Source organism: Stegastes partitus, unplaced genomic scaffold, assembly GCF_000690725.1.
Source record: "Stegastes partitus isolate 25-593 unplaced genomic scaffold, Stegastes_partitus-1.0.2 Scaffold727, whole genome shotgun sequence".
Classification (NCBI taxonomy): Eukaryota; Metazoa; Chordata; class Actinopteri; family Pomacentridae; genus Stegastes; species Stegastes partitus.
Window position 1 is genome coordinate 261,636 of NW_007578458.1, and position 21,174 is coordinate 282,809.

The 21,174-nt window shown below is 41.1% G+C and overlaps 2 protein-coding genes across 5 annotated transcripts in view; one reads left to right on the plus strand and one right to left on the minus strand.

The window, feature by feature from the left end:
* The window catches only part of ddo (D-aspartate oxidase), an 18,656-nt gene extending 17,925 nt beyond the window's left edge, over positions 1-731 (plus strand). Inside the window, exon 6 of the mRNA XM_008291238.1 lies at positions 10-731. Coding sequence (XP_008289460.1) covers positions 10-229 — 220 coding nt within the window. The 3' untranslated portion in view covers positions 230-731. The remainder of the gene's footprint in view (positions 1-9) is intronic.
* A 165-nt stretch (positions 732-896) lies between these two features.
* sash1b (SAM and SH3 domain containing 1b) lies at positions 897-20,839 on the minus strand. Of its 4 annotated transcripts, none has more exons than XM_008291246.1 (18): positions 20,723-20,839; positions 16,310-16,438; positions 14,955-15,005; positions 14,440-14,489; positions 11,472-11,512; positions 11,073-11,159; positions 10,819-10,931; positions 10,208-10,309; positions 9,136-9,268; positions 8,014-8,414; positions 6,879-6,953; positions 6,601-6,744; positions 6,358-6,490; positions 5,946-6,115; positions 5,655-5,861; positions 4,792-4,942; positions 3,603-3,734; positions 897-2,311 (listed from the first exon to the last, which is right to left on the minus strand). In XM_008291246.1, exons 2-18 carry the CDS (start codon positions 16,352-16,354, stop codon positions 1,494-1,496), a joined length of 2,853 nt encoding a protein of 950 aa, XP_008289468.1. In that variant the 5' UTR covers positions 16,355-16,438; positions 20,723-20,839; the 3' UTR covers positions 897-1,493. The 4 variants fall into 4 exon arrangements, with proteins under 4 accessions (XP_008289468.1, XP_008289470.1, XP_008289471.1 ...); XM_008291248.1 differs by lacking the exon at positions 20,723-20,839 and adding an exon at positions 16,596-16,811; XM_008291249.1 differs by lacking the exon at positions 20,723-20,839 and adding an exon at positions 16,552-16,636.
* Between the last annotated feature and the right edge of the window lie 335 nt (positions 20,840-21,174).

Here is a 21,174-nt window from a genome sequence, read left to right on the forward strand (position 1 = left end):
GTCGCTCAGGAAAGCCAAAGTTCTCTACCAGTCGGTCGGTCTGAGGCCGGGCAGGAGGAGCCCGAGGGTGGAGAGGGAGCTGGTGCAGATGGGAGGTCGCCAGGTGCCTGTAGTCCACAACTACGGCCACGGAGGCTGGGGGGTGTCGTTTTCCTGGGGGACCAGCCTGGATGCGCTGGGGCTGGTCAGGCAGTGCCTTCAGGAAATTCCTCTTCAGGCTAAACTGTGAACAAACTCTGCCACTAGATGCTGCTTTAACTCAGAGCCTTAAAATCACAACATATGGAAAGTCAACATATTGACAAATGAACGCATTAAAATGCACAAAAGTAATGACTTGTTGTAGATTTTACATTTAACAGTGTTTAGATGATAAAATAATAATTTAATGTGCTGCTTAAAGTGGTAATTTTTTAATTTTTTTTTTTATTGGGGCTTGTTATGAAGGAATGCCATCAAAAACGCTGCTTTTTCATTTCTGATACCAGTTACTTTTGGGTACTGAAATCTACCTTCAAATGGATGCACTTTTATAAACATCATTAAGACTAGCACAGAGATTAACAGCCTCTAATGCATTTTTTGTAGAGTGCATAGAAAAGAAAGTTTATTAATAACATTTACAAACAGGAAAATACATAAATTACATAAAGAAACTGCTGTCAGACAGTCCGTTGTTAAATGTAACAGAAATTATTCTTTGTGTGGAATAAAAATGTTCAACCACAAAATTGCCATATTTTCTGTCAAAACTTCTGTTTACTTTTTAAAATACACAAGGATATTTTCCAGTGCTTTTTCTGTTGCTGCTTCAGATGTATTTCAATATTTTTTTCTCTATTTTTTTCCTCTCAGCTGCAATGCTTTGTCCTGGAAACATACATTTTATTCATCTATTAATCACCAGATATTTTATTAAACATATTAAACATAGCTCCGTCCTCATATTACATGAGATATCACATACAATACCCTGAAACAACAGCACCTTTATTACATTTAGCCATCATTTATTGTCTGATTTAAACCTTTATACCTGTGAATAGGCCTGTCGTCACTAATGCAGAGACTATATATACTTATAAACAGATAAAAATATGGTTTAGGACCTGCTATGGTGAAAATCAAGTTTCTTTTACCTTGTTTACATGTCAATATGGTTTTAGAAGATATATCATTAGCAAAATGTGCAGTCGATGCAATGACAGAGCGATTCTGCACTGAAACTGCAGTGTATGAATGACAGCAACAAGTCATTTATTGATGAAGGTTTTGCTTTGATGAAATCGTCAGTCCATAAACATGGTTTAAATTGTAGCTACATCTCAGAAAGAAAGTTTTATGATGCACCGCGATCTTTACAGCTGCTTTTCAGTTACATGGTTACATTTCGGAAATATTTGGTTATCTGGAAAAACACTGTATTTCAATCATCCTGAAAAAAAACAGAGTCAATACCTAACAGCAACAATCAGCAGCTGTAAAGTGACACCTTACTTCGCTTCTGAGGTCAGGCCAGAAACTGGCTCCTGTTTCAGATCGTGACTCTGTAACTGGAGTCCTTTCACATTTACACAGTTGACGGATATCTTTACATTTCTTCTCATTTTCAGCCGGCGGGCTTCAGAGGCGGCTGAAACTGAACGACGCTTGTTTTCCTCTGAAGAGATGTGATCTGTGCAGTCAGGCCTGCAGGTAGTTTCTGTTTGTGAGAGCTCTCGGTGTGGGTTTGGTGAAGAAGGTGCAGCTACGTGATGCTTTGACTTGTCTGCCTGGACCGTGGGCGGCGGCTCGAGGTTTGTGCTCTGCGTCGTTTCTGCCTCTTTAGGGGCGAACACTTTGTCTGTGTTTGAAGTGCTGCACACGGCATTGCATGATGTCTGGGAGGATGGAAATGTGGTTGTAAACTGTTTTCGAGGGTTTTCCGTGTGCTGCGTGCTATCCTCAGTCTTTGTGTTGAGATTCCAGTCTTTAAGGTTGAGGAGTTTGCTCTTCTGCTCTTTGTGGAAGGTCTTCAGGGAGGAGCAGCGCCGCAGCAGATTCGGCGCTGTGATTCTTCTCAGCTCCACGCAGCTTTGACTCCTGGGAATATGACCTTCTGCTGAGCTTAATAGTCTTAAGCTGTTCTTAGGGGGTCTACGTGGCAGTAGGACACATGGCAGGTGCTTGGGTTTACCCTCGAGTAAAGTCTTACTGGGGCAGGTGGAGGTCAAGGACTGGGGGAGGACAGGGGACTCTGGGGACGGGAGGTGGCTGGACTGAAAGCCAGACGAGGACCTGCTCATGGCTGAAGGTCTCTTTTTGTCCCTTCCTGAAATAAACAAGTATAGTGTGTGCGGATCATGCAGTGAGCTGAGATATGTCTTGAACACAACAACAGCAGAGGGAAAAAAAATAACAAGTGGCGACTGTGAAAGGAGAGGAGCAGGTTCAGCACAAAAACCTGAATGTGCGCTAAAATGAATGATGAATAAAAGAAAAAGAAGAAAGCAGTCGAGTGTGGTAAAGCATGGAGCAATTTATTCCTCACGCTCAACCATGACAGAAGCACACTTCAGAAAATGCTGAGACTTCAGACCCTAAACCTGCCACACTTCAGTCAGAAGTGGGTTTAACTTTGACCGTGTTACAAATTTTAAGGTTGTCCTACGCCTTCGGCATTTTAGTGCATTTACATTTATACAAAATGCCATATTTCAACAATTATAATTATACTGTTAAGTAAATATTTAAATTCTTCTGCATTACGCAGTTTTCAGGCACATGATAAAATATTGTGCAACATTATATTTTACTGGACTAAAAAAATATACACACAAACAGCAGAATCTTAAGAGAAATCCTATACAAGTGTGGCTGAAGTTGACATTGTTCTCCGACCACGTGACCTTTTGACATTCAGAGCCCTCATTTACAGAAACACTTTGCAGACTGAAGCCAAACCAGATAACCACGGTAACCATAATATAGCTATGAATAAAGCAAGCACTCGCAGTAAATATGTACTGCGATTACTGAGAAAGTTTCTTCTTTTTTTTTTTTTAAACTAATTAAACCTAGAGTTTGTTTAAACACTCTTATCACACATCGGTTCAACAGTCACCAATTTCAGCACGCGGAAAACCACCACACAACTGCAGATCTATTTGTGAGTAGACCTACAAGCTGCTCCACATGTAGATTGTTCGAGGGTGTGAAGAAAAGTCAGTTCAATATGTAGTGAGTTCACTTTCTAGTACTGTAATAGTGTAAAATCTTGTGTTATCGCTGCTCCATTTTGAATGTTATGTTGAGAACTTAATTCTTGTAAAGAAAGGCAAGTAAAGTCAACTCTCCAAAGCACTGAACAGACACAAGCGACTGCAAAACGGTTTCGGTGATGCAGAAACAGAAGAAAGTGTGACTATGAAAAATAGAGCGCCAGGAAGTAAATGTGACAATAGCAGAGTCTTTCCAGAGGAGCATGAAAACTGAGTTTGGTGGCTTGGAATGCTTGAGCATCGAGAAGGACTGGAGACGGCGAGAGTCTTTCTAGAGAAGGATGAGGCAGAAGAGGGCTGAAGAAGAGGACAGTGTTCACAGGCGAGTCAGGCTGTCATTACCATTCTCCAGGTTCTCGTTGCTCTCGTAGCAGCCCGAGTCTCGGGGGGAGTCTCCTAAGAGGCCGCGCCTGTCCAGCAGCAGCTTCTCCTGCGAGCCTCCAGACGGACTGTTTCGCTCGGGGTCGCTGCTCCCTGCAACCACCAACAGGGGGCAGACAGTCACATCTTATGGTCTCAGACAAATACTGCTGTGAAACCAGACACCGTTTATAAAAGATGGATGTGAAAGATGGAACGCAGAAGTAGAAGGTAGATTCTTACGTTGTTGGTTTCACCTCTCATCCAAGGGGGTTTTTCAGTTCTAACTGAATGGAGGGGAGTCCCAGGTATTTATTCTGACCCCCAAATCACATGGTTCATGAACGAATCAAGACTGACATGGGGGATCTCAGAACTGCAATATAAGTATCTAATGAGTGGTGTTGTAGATCCCCTTCTTCGTTTGTAGATGGTTAGTTTAACATCGATCCCTTCCTTAAACACAAACCTGCATTCTCTCTAACAGCCAGCAGGGGGAGATTCCTCTGGTTGCAGAAAGAAGTCTGACTGTATAGAAGTCTATGAGAAAGTAACCCTAATTCTCATTTGAACTGTTACCTCAGTAAACATTTTCCTCATGAGTGTATTGCCCCAGTCGCTAGTTTTAAGCCTTCTTCAATACAACGTGATGTTTATATTTTAAATTATGGTCCCATTTAGGGTAAAATAGCTGTAGCAGGGTATGTTTGTAGGGCGGAGCTACCTAGTAGTTGACTGGCTGCTACCATATCATCATGCATGGTGTGCTCAAGTTCTCATCATGTCCAAGATGGTGAAATTCTAATTCCAAACTTGAGGTTTTAGGATTAGAGTCTACAAACCAATTCGTGACTTCACAGTTGCTACATCCATCTTCTGTAAACAGTCTATGTGTGAAACTCTGTAATTAGCCAAACCTGAAGTACAGCAGTTAAAAACATACAAATTATAGATCATAACCAGAGAGGGAGTCTCTGAGAATCAGTGAGAAACATTTGCTCAAACATCTGCACTGACAGCAGAATCCTACCTTCACCTACACACATATTACAGACATAAACAGTATTTGCAAGGTTGCCAATTAAGCGTTAAGCTTTGTGTAAACCCTGGAATATTCTAACCTTACATTTGATTTGAATTTGCCTGTCATGAGCGTGTTCATCTGACCCACCGTCATACTCCTGCAGCAGCTCCACGGCAGTGAGCAGCACAGCTCTGTGCTGAGGGTCTCTGATGTTCAGCTCATCCAGGTCCTCCTCCTCGAGCAACTTGAACGTGTCCAGATCCTCGTAACCATTGAAAAGGAAGGTGGGAAGATGCTCCTGTGGAGAGGGGAGGATGGATGAGGCACAAAACAGACCAATAAAAATATGTGGGAGGAATTAATTTGATCACACATAACTTGAATCTGTATCTGTGTACTTGTGGATGAAAAATTCAGTGTTCAGCAAGTTTGACATTTTGGATAGGATTGGATTTTGGATTTGCTGACTTGCTGAGTGTGAGATGAAGGCAAGTAAATTAAAGCTTACAAACATGTAATATCTTATTAGAAAAAGAACGTATAAAAAGACAAGTTGTGGACTGAATTTAATGCAGTTAGCCAAGAAAAAAATGAACCACATAAAATCCTCTAAAAGCACAACTTGTCACTGTTACACTTTGTTCTTCTTATGAATTTAACCAACAAGATATATGTTCATTATTGAGCTACTTAGAGAGGTGCAGGTATTCTTAGTTTCTTGGTTCAAGCTTACAACTTAGCAGACAGATACAGGAGTGGCTTCAATTATGTAACTCTCACCAAGAGAGCGAATAACTGCATGTCCCAAAAATGTCAAACTCTTCCTTTTGATGGAGCTAAAACCCATCTCCCACTGGCGTTCCTTTCATCTAACACTCATATCTTTGAGTACACTGAAAATCCCAAAACTGTTTTTGTTTACAACTGTCAAATTAATTCCGATGCGTGTGTCATATAAAATCCCACCTCTGTGTGTGAAACAGGTTTTTAATATGTCACGAGATCATTACTTTGAGGTTGATGCGATCGAGTAGCTCCTCCACAGAGGTGGGTTTGGGTTGCCGGGCCTTCCTCCTCCTGCGTGTCTTTTTGGGCTTCACCTCCTCTTCATTCAGAACATCCACATAGATGAACTTGAAGGTGCCGACTTTGCCGTTGAGCATCCCCATCCACGTTCCCATCGGAGGCTTGCTGATGATGTCGATGACATCTCCGCTCTGCAAAACCACACCAGTGACGCTTGAGGTTCTTTTGAAAACCTAAGCTCATCTCTGCGTAGTGTGTGATTTAATGTAGCGTACCTTCAATTTGAGGGAGTCGGTGTCGTATGGACTTGGGGTGAAGTCGGTGTGAACCAGAGCTCGTCCACAGAAGGGTCCACGGTAAGGCAGCTCATCTTCCTCTCCATCCTCAGACTTCACGCTCTCTCTGTTGCTGTTGGAGGAATCAGTGGTGCCCACTGTCTGACCGCCTACACAAATACCAAAAGAACAGATCCTTTATGTGTTTTTTTAACCTGACCGAAGTGTCAGAAGTTAACAGTTTTCCGCACAGATGAATATGGCGAGACCAGAACGTTTAGACTATCTCAAAGGCGATTTAAAGTCCTTCAAACACGTGTACGATAAACACCGCACATCTGGTGTTCCAAGGACAAGCTAAAACAAACACTGGGGATTATTTGCACGTACACCCAGATCTGTAAAGACTTACTCATGGAACTTTGTCCGCTGAGGGAGCTCCTCAGGCTTTCCACAGAGCCTCCTGGCTTCAGTTTGGGTTTCTCCAAAGAGTCAGAGTCTGTCGGAGGCGAGTGAGGGCAGCTGGATAGTCGGTCTGGGCTTGACTAAGACACAGAAGGAAAAAACAATGATAAAACATGCTTCACAGTCATCACAACATCACCACAACGTACAATCTGCAACAGTAACGCAGATAAACGCTTCTAAAACCTACCTGTTCCGAGAGAGAACAGTGGTATCTCTTGGATATGTGTTTTCTCATCGTCTCTCTCACAGACTTGACTTTTTTGCCCAGAGAAATACGGGACATCGTCGGAGACTTAACGCCATCTCTCACACCGCCTTCTCCATCTTTGTTCTAATTTACATGCACACAGAAAAATAAAAAATAAAAAATAAAAAAAAAACAGAAAAAAAACAGAAGCAAATAAGTAAACAAAGTTAAACAGTGTAATTGTTTGACTGAGTTCAGGTAGAATAGTAGTTACATACAATGTTATCATTGTCAGAGATGACAGCGTGCCCTGAGCGGTTGGTCAGGTCAAATCCTCCAAAGCTACAAGCTCTCTGTGGAAAAAAACAAAGTGAAATAAAAAGAGGCGAGATTTTAGAGCATGACTCCAGATATCACTGGAGGAACTGCAGCTTGAGCTTCAGTTCTGTCCATAATTTTGGCTACAATTTGAGTTTTTGTTGAAGAATAAGTTTCAGTTAGGACATATCAGCAGCAAGATTAGATGACCAATTTGTGGAACTTGACTGTTACGAAGAAAATGATTGACTATATTATAGAAAAAGTACATGAGAGTCTCCATTAGTTACTGAAGCAGTCACGTATCAGTCTACAATACAGGTGCTGAAACAAAACATGCAGGCTGGTTTTGCAGAATGCTGATCAGTATCAGTTTAGTTTGGCATTGATGTGACATCTGCAGGGAATTTTTACATACAAAACATAATGTCTGGGCAGGGAGGGAAAACAACTAAACATATCTCAAAGAAGAAACAAACCAGACAAGAAAAATGGAGACAAATCTCAGGAACTGTTTTTAAACAGGAAAGTTTTTCATGACAGCTGGTTTTGGACATGTGTCATGCTGTCCAGAGGGGAAGACAATGAAAAAAGCAGAAACACTTTATCAGTTATGTGAGTTAAATGTTTGCTCATGACTGAACTTATTCTAAAAAGCTGTTTCCATCTCCCGTTATGTGCTTTAACTCTCTTACAATAAAGGCAAAAACCACCCGTAACAATGTGAAGTTTTGGGGAAGCGTTGTCGAATTTTGTCGTTTCCATTAACTTCCTTTAATGCAGTCAACCTCAAAATACATATAAAAACATGTTATGGAAACATATGTTCTGTTTCAAAGGAGTGCAACTGAGAGTATTGAAGGATGGTACTAACACTGGACGTGAAAAGACAGTGGAATATGTAAAGACACTGGATGTTTTTCAGCGTACACACAATGGACAGCTAGAGGACTGTGAGGAGACATTCGCTGAATTTGACAAAGTGTATTGCAATAGAATAGCTGAGTTTATCTTTAATTTTGCACAACAGACCACTGTTAACAATGAACAACTTGTCAAACTGCAGTCCTTCTTCAAAGGCTCCTCTGTACTCACCCCGTGGTGGCTGAGTGGGTTGAGGACCCGGTTACGAAGCTCCCCGTCGGTCACTGATCGTGCAATTGCGGGTTCCTCCTCATTGCAACCCTCCATTTCAGAAACAGAGGAGCCACTGCCCTCAGCCGCCTCCTTCACATCTGCTGCTGCCACACCGGTCTGCTGGTGAACAGGACTCCCGCTAGACTTGCTTAAGGCCTGGAAGATCTTCTGGCTGCTGCAGGTGTCCAGGCTGCTGGATGAAGGGGAGGTGGTCAGGCTGTCTGAGTCCCTGTCGTAGGTAAGTTGTTCCTGCAGAGCTGAAGCCAGCGAGTCCACGGGACAAACTACAGGCTTCCTCTGCACTCCCGAATACAGAGGGAGGCTGGCATCTCCGCAGGGAAGATCTACATTCAGGCTCTCTGGGCGGGAAGAGAGAGAAAAGAGGGGATTAGCATGCAATAAAATAACACTAATATGAGATTACTTGTGTTGTGAATTGAAGACGCATTACTCAAATTGAATTACTATCTGCAGATTTCTAGCAAATATCAGCTCCAGTAGTCAAGTCAGGCCAACACTAGGACATCTCTAACCATCATTCCATTTTTTTTAAAGTTTTGTTGCAGTTCCTCATTGTTTACCTGCTGTTTCAGATGTGTTTACAACCTGCTAAGAAAAATGTACCGGCCAAACACTGAAAACCTTTATGTTTGGAAAGCAATCAAACTGTAATCACGCAGACAAAGATTGGGGGAAAAATAAAGTGAGTGTTCTTCAAACCATTTACTCTGCACCAAGTGAAAACACACAGTAACTACTGTTATCACAGCACGTACGCTTAGTCAAACAGTAATTAGATTCAGCACAATTACTGATATTTTCTCGAGAATCTACGTCACATTCAGCATTGCGGTTTCCCAGGTGCACTATTTCCTCATAATACACGGTCTGCTCTTACTGCAAAGACCAAAATACCTGGGAATTTGATTTGCATAAAAACCGCAACCTGTCTCGCGTGTTTTATTGTGCAGCATCCCATAAAACGACAATGAAAATCCAAATAATGCATCAGTTTCTGCAAAGACTTTGACGTCTGCCATGTGCGCTTTGTTTGATATTTTCTGACAGTGGTTTCAGTACCCTCTGCTCCAGGCCTCTTAGCCTCATCAATTCTGATCAGCTTCTTCTTCACTTTCCGAGTTGAGTTGACCAGTTTGTGGAGCCTCCTGAACGTCACGGATTCCTCTTGTTCGTTGTCTGACAGGTCGCAGGGCTGACAGGAGAGATCGGTAAGAATTCATAAAACATTTAACCTCACAACAGAGCTTTGCAGGTAAGCAGCAATGTGGGTCTTTTAACAGCATACACAAGTTCAGAGGCCTAATATTTGCATGTCAGCTGCGTACATGCTGCAGGTGCATGCTGAAACTATTCGTAGCAAGATATACTTATGTGGTAGGAAACCACAGCAGTGACTGTGAGGACAGCGAGCACGGACTCATAACAGACTACAAAAGATTTTCTATTCGTGGGAAAACAAAAAGCACGTTGCCTGGAAATCACCTTCAACGAAACAAAATAAAAACGTCAGTGGTGCACTTGAAGAAAAAAGGTCATACGTGCTGAAGATTTATACGCTGACCAAAACATTAGCAGCTTCCCAAAATACACATCAAAAGAGAAAATGAAAGCAGATTATACAGCAGAAACTCAAGAAGAAACGCTCTATAATTAACAAAAGATCAACAGGGGAGGAGATGCATCATACAAATATGCAAAAAGAGAAAGTGAGAGGCGAATGCACACAGAGCAAAGAGAAATAGTCAGGCCATCCAGACGAATCTGAAAAATGTGCCCTGAAGCTGAGCCCCCTAATCACCCCACCCATGCATAAAGAGCTGCGGCCTGCATAACAGGGCCCTGTGCTGAATCCACCCGCTCACTGCAGCACAATAGGGGGTTAGCGCTTTGACAGCGATGAATAGAAGTCCGCCCAGTGCCCTGCAGTTGGGAGAGGGCCCTGAGCTGCTGGGCTTTAGAGGGGCCCCGGTTCACTGCCGGGACATGGACAGAGCGAAAGAGAGAGGCACTGTCAACAGCTCAGCAGCCTTGGCACTGGCAGATCAGAGGCCCTCACGCAACAACACACTGCCTGGAGTCGTGATTCAGCATTAAAAAGCAACTAAGATGCCCTCGGAGCTCAGAGACTTACGTTGCAGCCGAGCGACTCGTTTGTGTTGGGGCCGCAGGGGTCGGTCCACTCCGTGAGATCGGGCTTGCATGTTTGTCTGTTTTGTACTTCAAACTCCTTCAGCTGCAAAAAGAGGATGACCCTGTTAGTTAATGATGCATGCGTAGAGTACACTATGTGTAATCTACCAGCTGATCCACTATTTAATTCCTGAACAGCTGGGAAATATGACACTAGTATTTTTTTTCCCCATGCAGATAAACTGTGATTTGACCATATGCCAACATCAGAATGTTACTACGTCCAAAAAAATTAAATGTAGTTGAATATATCATGTAGTAAACAGACAACCTTGACTGATCATTTCTATTTCTTGTAATACATCCAAGATTTGCTCACATTGTCCTACATTCTGATGATGCCTTTATGCAGTCTATCCAAAACAAATGTTCAAAGGGGTTTTGAAGAAATAATCAGAATTCTTGATTGAACAGCAATGTGTTTTTTTTTGAAAGGAACTCAACTTAAAGCACTGCAATTAGTTTACTTTTTCAAAGAAAATTCTGAAAATCACAGAAAAAGAGATAAATACAGCAGTAAAATCAGGTTAAGTGGGATGCCGTATATCGTACCCGTGCCAGGGCTTCCTCTATAGAGATCATATTCTCCTTCACCATCATCATCAGCTGAATACGTTCCTCGTCACTCATGGTGATTTCGCTGGCCACGAAACCGACATCATCACCTGCAAAAAGTCGAAACAAAAAGTTTTACTATACCATCCTGACAAACTCCAAGAGCGTCGAATAATAAAAACACAGAAGTATGTGGCTGAATAACTCCTTTACACAGAAATGCCACATGAATTCGTGTTTATTTGACGCACCTTTAGAAATCTGACGCATCACTCCCTTCTGTGACTTTCGGAAATTCTGCCAAAAAGACTTGCTCTTTCTCTTTCCATCCCATTTTCCTGTTAAATGCAATCAGTTTATTTTAACACAAAGGGAAAAACTAAATCTGAAACAGTATAAACACAAAATTAAACGCATATATTCACACGACTGTTAAACGATAAGTATTGTTCTATACATTTTGCCAAAATACAAAAGTAAAAGCAGATTTAAAAAAATTTTTTTATAAAGGACTGACTTTCTATTTACTGTAAACGCAATTGTTAAAGAAGAAATATCTTTTCTGTAAGGTTCATTGTTGCGTAATTAATCTAGAATAAAACATGCAAAACATTAAAAACACCAATATGTCAGTAAAACTTCAACTTTACCTCCTGATCCATCATCCGAGCTGGATTTGTGCACAGGAAACCTAAAAAATCGAACAACAACATTAGCTTCACTTGAAGAGCTTCAATGAGGATTCAAACCCTCGGACAGAGCAGTACCTGTTATCCAAAGTTATTTTCTTCATTTTCCCTGCTATCTCATCATCTCCCTCATCAAGTGTGTCGTGCGTCAGATTAACAAAAAAAAAAAAAAAGAAAAAAAAAAGAAGCAGTATCACAAAAGCTCACTGTGCCTCATGACAGCAGCGTCGCAGTAAAGCAGAAATCAAAGTAGTGAAAGCAGATGAAACAGACTGACTGCTCTTGGCTGATGAACAGAGGTCAGCGCTCTGCAGCCATCGCTGGAACAATAGAGCCTTTTTCTGATCTGGTTGGGGTTTTGCAGCAGCAGCAGCAGCGCTAACGTGGTCTCTGCATTCTCTGCACACTTTCACCCTCCCTCTTTCTGTCTGTCTGTCTGTCTGTCTGTCTGTCTGAACTGGTTGTTGTGTTCGTCTGTCTTTCTCACAGTCTCTCTCTCCCTCAGATGACACTTGTTTCTGGTTCATCAGTGTTTTACTTTGACAGCAGATCAGATCTCATTTGGGTTTAAGTTTCCTCGCTGATCACAGATACATGACCAGTGCAACACAAGTTAACTTTTTATTAATTAACTGAATTGTCTTCTGGTTTGTCTTTTACAACAGTATATTTGAAGAGATGTGGTTTATCACCTTGCTTTAAAGAACAGTTAACTAAATTATAAGACATATGTGATGTCTCAAGTGTATTAAATGCATATATTTCAGCTTGATGACAGCCCAAAGATTCATCTTGGCTTATTTTTTTCCCCCAAACACCAGGAAACAGATGAAAGTAAAGATGATTTTATACACATATTTCACAGCACCAGCAGAACAGCATGATACTGAAGCTGTGGGTGTAAGTTTTGCTTGAACATCAGGAGGAAACACAGCAAGCAGGTAAACTTGAGGTCCTATTATTCTTGCATTCTGAGAAATTTTTATGCTTCAATTTGTGCTTTTTCTACATAAATTTATGGCAAAATGTCAATTTATGTAAAGGAAAAAAACAAAGGTTCTAGGTGATGTTTCAAAAATATACAAGAACATAAAGCAGTAAATCTCTTAGAAATTTTGCAGTGCTGTAATTCATTGTCCTGTTCGTGGGGGGCAAATGCATGTGTTGCAGGTGATTTAACTCCTGTATCGCCTCTAAAATCTACGTCTGTGACTCAAACTATGGATTGCATTTAGCGTTATAGAGTGAAACGTCATCGTAGTTTTCCCTCTTCCACGTTTTACCATAAAAACTATACGGGAGACAAAATATACACATTTTTGGCTGAAAGATTAAAAGCTCCAAATCACATTCTTTTTTTCTGTGGCTCTCAAAAAGGCTTCACAAGATCTGATTTACTACATCCCATGACATGAAGACACTTTATTGATGAGCCAGGTTAACAAAACAACGATTAGGTGTAATCTTTATAAAATATTCTTATCCTGTAAAGTCACATAGCTATGTTAATGGGTTCCTGTCATGCTTTGTTCTGTCGCGGCTGGTGGCCAGCTGACTTTTGCGATCAGCTGATTGCCAAATCGAGGCGAAAGAGTGAAGCACTGGGAGTCTGTAGGAAACTTCTTAGATTAAAGTGCATCACAAATGGATATTTGTGGAAATAGCTGAAAGCCAGAGAAACAGGGATTATGCATGGAGGAGGATCATCCAGCGACAAATCTGCCAAACCAGTGGGATCTTTTTTCTTTTCTGTTGCTGGGCTATTTTACATTAAACCGATCACAGACTTTTTGCCTCATTGCAGCTACAATGTGGAATACTTTGCTTCTGCAGTTGGACCATTTGGACTCCCTATTTCTGTACAAATTGTGCAGACTTTTAGGTTTCCTATTTTTGTTTTGAATCTGTATGTATGTGAGCGTGCAGTTGCTGCTGAGACACTGTGTGTGCTAATGTGTATTTGGGTTTGATTGTAAATATTCTGGACATAGACTTTAAAACATTATCAACATTTTGCCTTGTCTTTACTTGTTTGCAAAGAGACTAAACACAATGAAAAGGAAACACATCAATTGCTTCTTAAACGATAATCACCCTGTGTGTTTGGTAATAATCAATACGCACATCGCCGATCGTTAGAGCTCTGCCACAAAAATCATCCAGAAAAAGTGGTGTGTTTATTTGTGGGATCCTAAAGAAAACATAACTAAAGGAAAATTTTTAAAAAGTGCAAAAATAATGGGATTGGTTTCCAAAAAGTGATGCTACTTTCTGTTTCTGGCCTCCATCAGTCCCCTCTGGGGTTACTTCTAACGTTATGTAATGACACCACTAGGGGGCAGTGCAACTTTCCTGTTCAAACACATGAGTAACAGATGGAGGTTTTTTTTTATTTGTACCTCTATGTGCCCATTCACACTGATAATTAACTCCTGAAACACTGGGATATTGCTCAAGTTTCGAGCCACTGTCTGTCTCTTTAACAGACGTAATCAAATCAATATGCTGCTTTTTCGTTAGTCACCACCTAAAGTCTTTCATCTTATTCAGTTTTTCAATGACAAAATATGACTAATCCTCAAAATCCTTCAAAAGAGACAATGGAGGGAAGGAAGGAAGTTCAGAGGTGAGACAGAAATGCTTCATAAATGTGATGCGTGGGGCAGCAGGAAACGGAGGAAATGCACGTGTCTATGGAAGTGATGGATATACTACAGGAAAGGTAATCGCAGCTTAGCTTCCAGAGGTGATGTGACTTAAATAAGTTCTAACTAAGACACAATCTAGAGGAAATAATAGTCCCAGCCATGTTTATTAGCCTATAAATCCTTGTACTTGCAGATGCTTCGCCTAATTATGGAAACTGTGTCCAAAAATACATTGAATGCATCCATTTTTCAACACAGATTGTTATTGTATTTATTTTTACCTTCTCTCGGTCTCTGGAGTCGATGTAGTACTGCTGAGTCCCAGGGATTCCTTAAGGAGATTGAAAAATGTGAATGTAAACATGTACGGTGCAGCAGCAACGCTCTCATTTACTGAGCTGTTTAAAGTTCGCACTTTCCCAAACAACCGGGGGGGATTTAATTACGAGGCTTTCCTTTAAAGTGTGGCAGGAAAATTACATACCTGATGGAATTAGCTTATGTGGAGTGTAATTAGGAAGTTCAGGTAGTAAATTTTGTGGCAAGAAAAAAATTCCACTTATCCTACTTCACCATATTTTAGAAGCTTTTTTCCCAAACATTAAACAACATTCTCAAGGCCACTTCGCTGCCGCATTCTGGGTCAAATGTGAATCTGTGGTCTCCTGCGTTGCTTTTTTGTGCTAGACAATCATGACAAGGCCATTCCTCTGCCTCTTATCAGCCTGTCTGCTGACGCACAGAGGAGGAAGTTGCCTCCTCACGGGGTTTGACACACTGAGAGTCGGACACTCACCTGGATCTGAGAGCGGAGCTGCAGTGATGTGGCCACTGAGTCAATCTTTCCCTGAAACACATGAGCAGGGGAAGCGGAGGAGTAAATTATAGAGTCATCACATAAATCTAGACATAATATTCATCTGACTGAATCAGCCAGTCCACATTAAGGGACAATTAAATTATGCGTCAGTGGTTGTGATCTCTGCCGCTAACTGGTGTTTGAACGTATCTGAATTTCATAAACTGACTTTGAGGAAACACTTAAACAAAAATTATTTTTGTAACTTAATATTTTCATTTACAACATCAGTAAATGTTCAGCATGACATAAAGTAATGTTTACATCTGTACTCCACAAGCAAATTAAAGGCTACGTAAGGTTGAAACCAAACAGACACTTAACACAACATGAAGTGAAAACCAGGACCCACAAGTTAAAGGAACAGTTGGGAAATGTGTCTATTTCGCTTTCATGCTGAGAGTTTGATGAGAAAAACAAGGGTGGGACAGAGTTAGGTAGCTGTTTCCAGTATTTATGCTAAGCTAAGCTAACCAGCAGATATGAGAGTGGCATTAATTCCTGTGCATAACATATCTTTGGTGCGTCCCAAAAACATTTTATCCAGCATCAAAATGATTTTAAAAAAACTGAATTAAAAAAAACAACAACTAATATTTAGATGGTACTATTAATTAGGTTTTAATTTACTAAGACATAATATACATTTAACGGTCCACAAAAGGCTACATAAGGTTAAAACCAACCAGACACTTAACACAACACGAAGGAAATTTGTGTATTCGCTCTAATGTTGACGGTTAGATGTGAAAAAACACCTTCAGACAGAGCTCGTTAGCAATTTCCATTATTCATGCTAAGCTAAGCTCCCCAGTTGCTGGTTGGAACTTCATACAGAAATGGCAGCTATAAGAATGACATCAATTTCTGCGTAGATTGTAATGTTGGCACCTTCCAAAGACGTTTTAATACAGCACCAAATGAAAATCAGCAGGTTTAAAATAAAAAGTACAATTTTTAAAAGTAGTTTTGGAAACTGGAGTTTCATTTACTCATGCATAGGAGACATTTCTGTTCCGAAATTGGTGAGAAATTGCAGGAAAATGCATAGATTTCTGTCAACTATGCTGATGGACAGAGATATTATGCTTACTGTCATGCTTTGTCACCCCCGAAAGGCCATTTCTGAGCCAGCAAAAACCTACGATATGCCTCAAGAATGTAAATAATCATGTTTCCAAAAATATAAAATTCTTCCTGTAAGTGTGTGATAAAACTGGCAATGCAACAGCAGAAATAACCCCAATGATGAGTGCTGAAGTGACAAGAAAAAGACCGATAAGGCTGTTTACCATCTCTGAGTCCTGCACTACTTTGCGTTTCCGTAACTCCTCCATCCTTTCACACACGTCGCTGAGGGAGGTGCCGTAATACTGCGAGTACTCCTGAGCCAGGTCATCAAAGTTCCCCACCGAGCCATCCTGCAAGAGATAAAGAGGCATTCAAACACTCTCAAGAGATATGGGGAGGAAAACGACACCCCGCGGAGGCAGAGCAAGATGCCACACAGCAGGCAAACACTGTAAACACTGACCACTGTCGATGATAAGCCATTGTTTGAATCTTTAGCGCTGTCACCTTCAACACAAGCGGCCAGGAAACACTGAGATAAAGCACCAGGAGAGCAAAAGCATCAGAGACACCCAGCTGTGATATTGCCTCTGTCTTTGCCGGGCTGGTTGTTGTCTTCCTGCCCGGTGACCCCGTCCACCTCCTCAGACGTGACCCCCCGGCCTGAAGAGGCACCGAGTGACGCAGCCACGACGCTCGACCTGCTCTCACAGTCAGCAGGACTTGAATGGAGAGGCCACGGTTCAGTCCACCGTAAATCACAAGGAGTCGAGTCACTCGGTCCGAAGAGTTTTTGTCCTGAGACGCAGCACGTTCTCCGGGATGTAACCCCCTTTTTTTTTAAGTTTCCTACTATTGTAAAAACTGAACGTTCCGTCCCGCGTGGGAGGAATACAAATCACAGAATTTTTGCTGAGTTTTTATGATCCCATGACTTTTGGGACCAGAAACAACACATGGGGGCGGTTTCCCTGTCAGGGCAATAATCCTACATCTAGAATAAAGAGGCATTTTAAACCAGATGACTTCAGCGGTCTGTAATTAAAGACACATTGGATGATTCTGCAAATTTCACTCAAGGACAATCAAAGTGGTTCTTGTTATGAATCACAAACTTAACTGATCGAATGTTTTTGACTAAAGCTCCATCTTTTCCAGCCTTTTATCCAGAAAAACACACTCATATGCCACAGTTACATTCCTTAAAGCTGCTGTCTGATGTTTGGTTTTATATCAACACAGCTGATAAAGTGTTCAGTCAAATATAAATGTTTTTAAAAGACGTTTTTCTTTTTAAAAACAGTATTTGTGATGATTAGAGTAGGGTTAAAACTGCAATATTTGTTTTGCCACTTATGCGGAAACAACAAGAAAACACATCAGATTCTTTTTAATAAGATTTTACCTGCATGTCTGGTAATATATCATATTACCCACAATATCATTATTAACATAGCATCACTCACAGACGAGCTGTCAACAACACTGGCTTACTATCACCCTATAAAGTTAAACATGTTAGCAGACAGTTGCCAATTTCTACATTCAGTGGACACAAACCAATATTAACATTAATTTGGAGTTGTGTTTCTGTCTTCCTGATGAGTATAAATACAATATTTGCCCATTAGCAGAGCCCATTACACAACAGTACAATATAACGGGTGTATCAGTATTGGCATATATGTTGTCCTATATGGTGATACAGAAACTTTTTAGGGACTATAATAAAGAAAAAGAAGCTGGGGTTAATTTAAAAATCATCAGTCATTACATGTTTTGTTCAGCCAATCAGCTCAGACTCTATTGTCTACGATCCTCTCAGCACTGTCTGCAGCACATGTAGCAGAGTACATATCACAGCAGAGCAGATGGTGGTGCAGAGTCAAGTTCTGTCTTCATGGTAAGTTGCAAACTAGTTTGTGAAAAACATTACTGGAAAGTTCATAAAAAATGACCATTCAACCTTTTATTATAACTCTAAAATACAAAAGAGTATATGTTGATATATCAATATACATCATTTTTTTGCTTCCTAAAACTGGCTAATGGCCCAGGAATCCAGTATTGGTCAGACTCTACTCTTACGTTGTTGGAAACTCAGCGGTGGATTCACCAGCTGGTTGCTCACGTACAGTGGGGTTTTTTAAAAAAGATTTTTTTAGTTGAAAACAGCTGCCCGCCATGTTTATGAAATGACGGTAGAGCGGTGAAAGTAAAACAAAAGTAAAGCTGCGGGCAGGAAAACTTAAACAAAGAGGTGAAAGAGGCTCTGAAGCTTTGTAGTTCTCTGGGATCGTCAGTGCAAGTGACACGTTTATGTACAGGCAGTCACGTGAACTGTAAAACATTATTATAATTATCATATTGATCGACCTAAAGGAAGCAAAACATTCAAACTGACCATGTGGTTAAGAGTACATTTTGTTAATTATCCTCACTTAATTACAACCCAGGAAGTTTCCAGAGAGACTTTTTTAAAAACCTTTTTGTGAAGATATTTAATTTCCAAAGCTTGAATAAATGAATGATGCTAAAATTCAGATATAGATGAGCATTTTACATGGGTGGGCTACTGCTAATCTACTGGATTGTTGATATTATGCTACTTATTAGGTATCATAAAGCACATTTAGTGGTAAGATTTATTGTACGTCTCTTTGTCTTTTGCATTGTGTACTTGGAACAGTGTTGTGTGGATTTGTCCTAACTAATTTGATTGTTTCCCATTAGCAAGTGGAGAGCTAGTACACCCTGAGGAAATATTAGCAGAATGTGACAGAGTATTTAGAATGGCATACTCTCTCTTTAAGTGGAAAAAGACTATCTATATTATATGAATATAATACCTAATGTTAGTCCATTCAGTCAATAATTATGGTGCCCATTTAGGGCTATTTATGCAGCGAGGTGCATGAGAACTAGTCACGTAGCGACAACAATCTATAGAGACTTTCAGCACATACAGATAAAAAGATAAAACAACATAAACACTATACAGAACAATGAAGGGTACTGTGGGTAATACAGCATGAAGGATTACAGTTCCACATGGAGGAGGACAGTTCATCATTGCACCTAGTCAAGAGTTAAGACAGTGCAGACAAACACAAGCTGTGTCAGTAACAGCCATCCTGTGTGTTCATGAGCCGCTTCACGCATTAGTATTATTATCCTTCGCTCATGCTGTACCCTGGAGTCATGCAAATGTGCCTGCTGAAAACAGTGCAGTGAAAAGTAATACTGTGGGCTCACTTGTCTCGTGTCATGATAGACTGTGACTGGCTCAACTGTCCAGAAAAGAGGCCCATTCATTTGGTAAATGACATGCCCCCGGGTTGAAAATGGCCCTGAAAATCTGGCTGCTTTTCATATAGTGGAGAAACAAGGCCGAGGCCGACTGAGAAGCTCTGCACTGTGCCCGGCCGCCGCCGCTCCTCTGCCTCCGACTGCCACTGATTCACATAAGCAGCCTATTGTGACAACAGCCACATGATATTACAGCGCCCTGAGTGATTATTAGACACGGTGCATGCATACATCCCCGCTACAGTTGCATGTAAACACAGCGTTTGGAAAACAAAGTGACCTGAATGTTCAGTCGAATTATAAACAACGAGAGCCAGTGTCATGCGAGAAATTCCTAGAAAAATGGGTGAAAATATTCCAGCGAGCTTCGCCTCTGTCTCCAAATTAATGGTGTCTAAGCCAAAACTGCAGCATGAGACATCAACCGCAGAGGCTTGAAAAGGAGAGTGTGGTGTCACATTTCTCAGGCGCTGAGCATCTCGTAGGCAGACAAAAGATCCACGTGCCCTCGGGGCTGAGAGGGTTTTAATGAGTGTTTTTACAGTTCCTCTTGTCTCGCTCATTCAGGCAACAAGACCTGGGTCACAAAGTATCAGCCAGCAATTTGCTTTATCCTGCTCTGAGATGTTGTTTGTAGGTCTTGTGTCAGGAGTCTGAGAAGGTGGCGACAATTACAAAGACTGTAAATGTCGTTTTCTATGGCTGACAGCTTCTTTGATACTCAGATTTAAGTTTGTGTGTTTTTGTGTACAGTTCAGGAGGTTAGTCAGAAAGCATACATCACAGAATACCACATCTGGACGGATGTGGGAAAGCAGCAATTTGGGCAAACATGGCCCCATAAAAACTAAACTGTCTCAAAAAAATTATACTTTTACAACCAATTTCAGGCTTTCATTTCAAAAAGATGTATCCCAAGTTAAAAACAAGAACTTCAGACCCAATGTGGACTTGCTAAACTTGTCAATCATCCCATCAATCAGTGCCACAACTTCATTTAAATCAAATGTCACTGTAAGATGTTCGCTCGGCAGAGAATTTCCTGTCATAAACATCACTGACCATGTCATGAAAGAACTGAGTGAGTTTTCTAGAGATCATGTGAGAACATGCAGCGACTTGTTTAAGCGATTGCTGCTCAATGAAAGTCTTCATTAAGTGACTAAAACAGCAGTTAGAACCACAGAGGAGGGTTAAAAAGCAAACACCACGTTGTCTTGTGGAACAATGCTGTATAAAATGAAATTACTTCCAGTTAATCTACAGAAAACTACCAGCTCCAGCCATAGGAGCACATTCCAGCGCAAACATAAAAATACACTCACCACAGACAGGCATGCGGCCGCCAACAACAGCTCTCCAGAAGTTGCTCTTTACTTCCACCACAGTTCTGTGAGTGAAAGGCTCCGTTTTGAAAGTTAACTCAGCTTAGAGAGAGAGTGGAGGACAATACATCCTGAAGTGAAGGGGAGGGGTGTCCTGCTCGCATAAATTAGAGGGAGTTTGGCTGAGGGGAGATTGGGGGAGTTGCAACCACATATGACGCTGGTGCTGCTGGGTGGGGCAGTCGAGTCTCCAGCTGCAGCCCACAGGGACCGGCTGACTCACATGTTCAAATAAACCACCACCTCTTACTGTATGAAAGTGTGCCTGCGTGTTTATGTCTGGTCTGTATGGAGTGCACTATAAAAGATTAACGTTTAAAAGTTTTTCACTGCTATTTGTTTTAACAGTTTACTTATTTTACAGAGTTTCTCTGCTCTGTTAAATTCCAGAT